The sequence below is a fragment of the Antechinus flavipes genome, chromosome 3, assembly GCF_016432865.1.
Source record: "Antechinus flavipes isolate AdamAnt ecotype Samford, QLD, Australia chromosome 3, AdamAnt_v2, whole genome shotgun sequence".
Taxonomy (NCBI): domain Eukaryota; kingdom Metazoa; phylum Chordata; class Mammalia; order Dasyuromorphia; family Dasyuridae; genus Antechinus; species Antechinus flavipes.
Window position 1 is genome coordinate 300,310,984 of NC_067400.1, and position 6,499 is coordinate 300,317,482.

Genomic DNA, 6,499 nt, shown 5'->3' on the forward strand with positions numbered 1-6,499 from the left:
CTATTTTATAGTATTTCAACAGTTTTTCATAAATGTCTGTACTTTGTGTTAAGAAATTGCCAAAGGCAGGACAATTCCAAGCTTTTATAGTCATCCTCTACCCTCAATCCCATTTGGGGTTTCTTCTTCACTCCTTTTCTAATAGATACCATAGTCCAAAGCTGTTGCTTCCATGACTGGTTTCTGACAATCCCAATGACAATACCTTCAAACCTCCCTTCAGACCTCCCCCAAAATCTTAATCACTTGTTCATTAACTTTCCCCTTAGTTCACCTGAGGCAAAAGCTAGATTTTCATAAAATGCTTTTATTAGAAGCCAAAAGAAAGAACATAAAATATAATAATTTTGAAAACCTACTCTAAAATAATCTTAATCCAGTTCACTGGGTGATGTAATTTTCTGTGCTAATTTTTGTCCATATTATATAGCTATCTGGTCACAAGTTGGCCAACTGCCATGTTTCCTCAGAGGATAGACTATTCTCCACAATTCCCTCTCAGATCTCCAGTGGGATTTGAATATCCTTTCTACTTAAAAGGAAAATAGAGAAAAAGAAGATTCCAAATAAAACTGGGTTTTCAAGAGCTAGTTTTCATATTATAGTAAAGTGAACTTCTACTAAAAATATCCTGGATCACCATAAGCCCAGTATGTGGATGTAGGGTCAATCCTACATAGTCTTTGGAGGGGTTCAGGGATAGCTGAGAGGAGCCACTACTGGGCTGCTGAGATGGTAACCCCAGAAGTAACCAGAGAAAAATTTGGATTGTTTTCTGTTCAGTGGTCTTGCAACCTTCCCCCCATCACATGCTTCCCTCTAGCATAATAAAACACCATGGATTCCTGTGTTCCAATCTCAGATTCTTTATTATATTCATAGATCCTATCCTGGGCAGGATCAGGTGGGGTGGTAAATAGTGATGGTTTGAAAGGGAGAAAAGATGATTCAAGAGAAGCAGCTTGAAGTACAGAGACTATGGCTCTAAACTGCAGAAGCAGAAGTGCTTTGAGGCGAGGAGAGCTAGGGGCTATGTGGTCAGGAGCAAAGTCAGTGTCAGAACTGAATTGGGGACCATGATTTTATGCAAGGTAAGGACAGCGAGACCGAGGGTGATGATGTTCCCACCTTCCCCTCACTAGGAATTCTTGCAGCATCGAGCACTGGTCCAGTCCATGCCCTTACACTGACAGTGACATGTGTTGTCTCCTCGAACATCCCAGGAGCCACAGCCATAGCCACAGGCACAGCCGGTAACTACAAACCCTACAAGAAGGTAGAAACATTATGAGATGCCAGGGAAAGGGACAACTCCCTTACTACCTTGGATAGATCCCTCCTACCCTTTTTCATTAATGGTCAAACTGCAAGTGGATGGAAGAATGGGAGGGGAGACAGAGTAGGAAGAAGGGGACAGATGAGGTGAGGAGTCTAGGAGAGAGGGTTTGAGAAAAGAAAAGAGTCTTAAAGAGATATGAGAGGAAGAAATGAAAGTAAGTGTCCCCAGCATCAACCCCAAAGAGAAAATGGAGACAGGAGGTGAGAGTATTAGAGGGAGAGAGATTGAAAAATCCAGGAGTCCTGTGTAGTAGAACTATTGGATTAGAGCAGGGGTGGGGAAGTCCCGGCCACAGGCTATGTAAAATCAATTAAATCATTTGCTAAGGTGATGATGAGCTGAAAGCTAACCTCCTATTCTATAACTTGATATTTTTGTATGCTCGGGAAATGATTTTATAAATAATATTATAAATATCCAAATGGTCTTTGGCAGAAAAAAAGGTTCCCCAAGCCTGGGCTAGAGGAAGGACTGGGGTAGGCTGGGAGGAGATATTTTGAAATAGATTAGGGAGGATCTTTGGTCACTTACCTGCAGGGCAAGTGGCTAGGGTGCCTCGATTTTTCACACTTGTACAAGAGAGTGGTCCCTTATTTCCAATCTCTGAAAGGCAAGTAATGAGAAGATGGGATATTTCTTGCTTAATCCAACTCTATAAATTTCACTCATTCTTCTGTGCCCCTCTTGTTCCCCCAGTTGGACACTGAATCTCAACTCCAGGGACAGTCGAGGTTTTAGATTGTTCCCTGGGACCAACAGTAAGATTGTCCTGAACTGAAGGAGGAAGATTTGGGGTTAGGGTTGGGGTTATAGGATAAAGAGTTCAGACTTCCACATTCCAATTCCCTCAAAGTCTATTACCTAATTTGGAAAGAGCTTCATTTACTTTCTTCTGCACAATTAAGTCTAAGTCTTCTTTTGAAACGCAACCAGCATGGCCAGGAGACAGTAGTGCTAGAAGATGGATCAGAATGAGCAGCAAAAAGAAGAAAGATTTCATCTTGTTACAAGGCTGTGGCCTGTAGGGAGAAAAAATGCTGGTTAAAAGTGAAAAAGTTATTTCCTTATTTCCCTGAAAGCGTAACAGAGACTGGTAAACTAGGGAATAGATGGTCTTAATTCCAGAATGTCAGTCCTCCATGAAGGTGAATGGAGAAATATTATAGAATCATCCTAGGAAAAAGTTGGCTACAATCTGAAAGGTAGGGGGTTTATATATGTCATGGGACTTTTCAGTTAGGTCCACCCTAGCTAAATTAAATACACATTGGGATAAGACAAGGAAATAAATCTCCCTTTTACTCCCCATTGATCCAAATGTTATTTCAAAAAGACGCCCATGGCAGCTGTGATAAGCCATACCAGAGGTAAGACCAAAAAGTAAATATCCAGGGAGTGTCCAGAATCTTATTTCAAGGCAGGTTTCCCCACTTCTCATTTCGAAGGAATTCTCAATCAGCTTTGATAAACCACTGTGGGGCAAGAACAACGGTAATCATATAGGGAGTGTCTGGTTCTAGGAAACGTAGTAGCCACCCTCGGTATACAGAGGACAAGAATGGGCACAAAGTTTCTGCCTTTTGACTTCATAATTCTTTCCTAATTAATATATTTGATAAATGCCTCCATACACTTTCACACTTTTGACTCAAAAGAACCTCGTTTGTTTTTTGGGCTCCAAGTTTCATGTTTTCAATCTTGAAACAATTTGCTATATTTTAGGATGCTTTTGACCAAGCAGCTGGGGAGTTTCATAGGAAGCAACAAGATATATTTGGGGAAGGGAGAAGGGATGCCATGTCAGTCAACCAATCACAAGGCATTTCTTCAGTTGTTTTCAGTTGTGTACAGCTCTTCATGATCCATTTTGCATTTTCTTGGCAAAGACACTGGAGTAGTCTGCCACTTCCTTCTTCAGCTCAATTTACAGGTGAGAAAACTGAGGTCATATGTTAATAAATGTCTGAGAGCAGATTTTGAACTCTAATCACTGTGTCATCTAGCTGCCCAGAAAGCATTTACTAGGTTCTTATGTTTCCCCAAATATAAAGCTGAGCATCTATTCCTCAAATACACCTTCTTGCCTCCTATAAAACTCCCTGTTGCTTGGTTACAAGGCATCCTAAAATATGGCAAATTGTTCCAAAACCTGAAAACAAAATCTGGAGCCCAATAAACAAACAAGAGTTGGTTTGAGTCAAAAGTGTAAAGGTGTATAGAGCCATTTCTCAATCCTCTGTGTGCATACACATACATACGCACATGCATATAATGTGCAATGTAACACACGTGTATTTACAAGGTGTAGATCATAAGGTGTACATGTATAACACATGCATGTGCACCATCCACACATTACATGTAACATTTCTTACAACCAAACATGTAACATGTGTGTCACATATTTGAATGCACATAGAGACAAGCCAATGTCTTTGTAAGTACTTATATGTATTTTGTACTGACACACATATGTGTGTGCATGTACATGCACATGCTTTCTTGCTCTGGTTTTCCATCAAATTAAATAACCTAGTCTCCCATTTTTAGCTACAAGCTATACAAACTATACTCCTGGTGCTAGCTGCTGCTATGTCTGCTACCTATCATTCTCCTAGGTGTCCATACCAAAATTTCCCAGCAGGATACCTTTGAAGAATTTCTAAGCTAATTGTGGATGGTGTTATATAGTGACACCTGGAGATCCTGTCTGTGAATGCCCTTTATTGGTGGGCTTTGAGACTGATATCCCAGGAGAGACAGAGAAGGCAAAACCAATACTTTACGATTTAGGGGAATATGGCCTGTGTGAATTATCCACACCCTCCTGCCTCTGATAAAGGGGAAGACTTTATAAGTAGGTAAACTATTAACCTCCTGAGCATGGTTTTGGAGGAAAAAAGAGTGGCTCAGTTGTGAGTATATTATCGGTTATTGCCAGGATCAATGGCAACCCTACTGTCCATCCCTGATAAATGTGTACCCAGTAGATAGGAGAGGAAGAGGACCCTTTCAGGCTCCTCTGGAAGATCAGCTTGATGGATTCCTGTACCTGCGCAGAGATTTGTTGTCATGCAGATTTCTAGGAGAAAGTAGCAGATTATTTTGTCACCTGATAGGAAGTGTAAGGAAAATTTCCAGGAGGTCCATGTAGCCACCAGTAACTGAAGAGTTCAGAGTATTACTGCACTTCTTTTTTATTGTGAGGACCTCCTAACCGAAGAACTTTTCTTTAATTGGTCTTGGTCTCTCTGGGCTCCTGTCCAGAATTTTACTTGTATTGACAGACATTGGATCCTGACTGGGTTGGTTGTCTTTCCAACCTGTATTAGGGTGTAGAGGAGGGAAGTCAAGATCTACTGAGCTTCAGTAGAATCTTCAGCAGGAATGACTAGTCCAATGCTCAGTATAATGAAGGACGGTCACTTTGGGGGAATAGTGGATGTCTTCAATGTCTGTCCTACTCAGACATTGGACGCTTGCAGGGCTATTTAGATACTCCTGTGGTAAGCCTATAATAGTATGTTGTTTTCATTTCTAGGTGAAATAAATTGTTCTTGATCCTCCTCCCAGAGGAAAACTGAAAAGAAGGCACTGGTCAAGTCAACTACAACATACCAGTCCTCCTGTGTTGTGGTCATTCTTTTATTAAGAGCAATCACATCAGTTATTGTGCAGGACAACAGAGTCCCCTGCCCTGTTTGGTTCTTTACAGTCAAAGAGTCAATCCCAAATTCCACTGGCCTTGCTGCTGGATTATTCTAGTGAGAAGTGATGGGCTGTAGGATTCCCATTTGCTCTCATTCTTGGCTTAGTACTATGACATCCTTTTCTTGGGATCCCATAGTAGATCCAGGATGGAAAGAAAAACAAAGAAGGAAGAAACAAAAGGAGGAGGGGAAGAACAAAGATGGAATATAAGCAATAGCCATGTCTACTGTATATTGACATAAAGTGAGGTAGGTCATTCTTTTCAATGAACTAAAGTGGCCAAGTGTGCTAATAGATAGTCCGGTGATATATTTGTTATTTCTGTTCTGGCCAGAAACCCTGAGGGTATTTCTCTTCCAGATTAATTAATTTTTTTTTGGGGGGGGGGACTAGGTAAAAGAGGACATTCTTTGCTTCAATTGCTACCTAGCTTTAATCACCAAATGGATGTAGTCTCAGTTAATCATCTGTGGAAGACCTTAGCTTAAAAAAACCAAGGTCTCCCATTGCATCCAGGGCCATCTCCAATTATCCTGGCCTATATTTGACCACTAGATCCAGATGGCTCTGGAGAATATGAGGAAAATATGTTCTATGCTGAAAAAGTTGTTTTTATTCTTGCATGTGTTGAATAGTTGGGATTTGCTACACTAGTTGTAGCAGAGGAAGGTCAAATATGAAGTCTTTTTGCTCAGAGTTTAGATTACAGCACTCAAATCTTTTAGAATAAATAACCCATTTTAAGGGGAAAAAAGAAGTTAAAGAAAACCAATAAAACTGATCAATACATTGAAAAACCCTGAAAACATGTGTGAAGTATCGCATTAATGGACCTCTCTGACAGAGGGAGAATAATGGCATTCTAGAAATGTTATATTTGATTAGGAACCTTGTGATGGACTAACAATACCTTTTTTGACTCTTAAATAATCCAGGTCTACAATCTGAAACTTTCATTCTTTATCAACCTCCTTGTTATCACAAAATCAGGGAGGTGTAATAATTCTAATATGAGATCCTTATGCCATTTGATTAGTTAAACTTTATTTACCTCCCCTAAAATGTTTCTGATTGGCTGTCTATTCTAATTGGCCTCCAAAAAAAAAAAAAAAGAATATAAATTAAATTTGTACACTAGAAAATAAGGATTGCTATTAGCACATTGTTTCTCATAACATTCAAATAAACCTCCTTCCTATTCAGTATGGCTGCTCATGTAATTTGACTTTCAGTCCAATGAATATACTAGTAGGTCAGTTTCAATTGATCAATGATGGACAGAAGCAGCTACAACCAAAGAAAGAACACTGGGAAATGAATGTAAACTGCTTGCATTTTTGTTTTTCTTCTCGGGTTATTTTTACATTCTGAATCCAATTCTCCCTGTGCAACAAGAGAACTGTTCGGTTCTGCACACATATATTGTATCTAGGATATACTGTAACCTAT

General features: G+C 39.9%; 1 protein-coding gene across 1 annotated transcript; it reads right to left on the minus strand.

The window, feature by feature from the left end:
- Positions 1 to 850: 850 nt before the first annotated feature.
- Positions 851 to 2,531, minus strand: LOC127554035 (resistin-like beta). Its single transcript, XM_051985252.1, has 3 exons — positions 2,201 to 2,531; positions 1,871 to 1,942; positions 851 to 1,266 (listed from the first exon to the last, which is right to left on the minus strand). The coding sequence occupies exons 1-3, from the start codon at positions 2,337 to 2,339 to the stop codon at positions 1,139 to 1,141; spliced, it is 339 nt and encodes a 112-aa protein (XP_051841212.1). The 5' UTR covers positions 2,340 to 2,531; the 3' UTR covers positions 851 to 1,138.
- Positions 2,532 to 6,499: the final 3,968 nt, after the last annotated feature.

What these genes read in the sequence shown, in the direction of transcription:
- LOC127554035 (XM_051985252.1), bottom strand. Translation starts at nt 2,339, where the DNA reads ATGAAATCTTTCTTCTTTTTGCTGCTCATTCTGATCCATCTTCTAGCA. An exon ending in TGAAGCTCTTTCCAAATTAG is followed by an intron (nt 1,943 to 2,200) that starts GTAATAGACTTT and finishes CTTGCCTTTCAG; the next exon opens with AGATTGGAAATAAGGGACCA. An exon ending in CCTAGCCACTTGCCCTGCAG is followed by an intron (nt 1,267 to 1,870) that starts GTAAGTGACCAA and finishes ACCTTCTTGTAG; the next exon opens with GGTTTGTAGTTACCGGCTGT.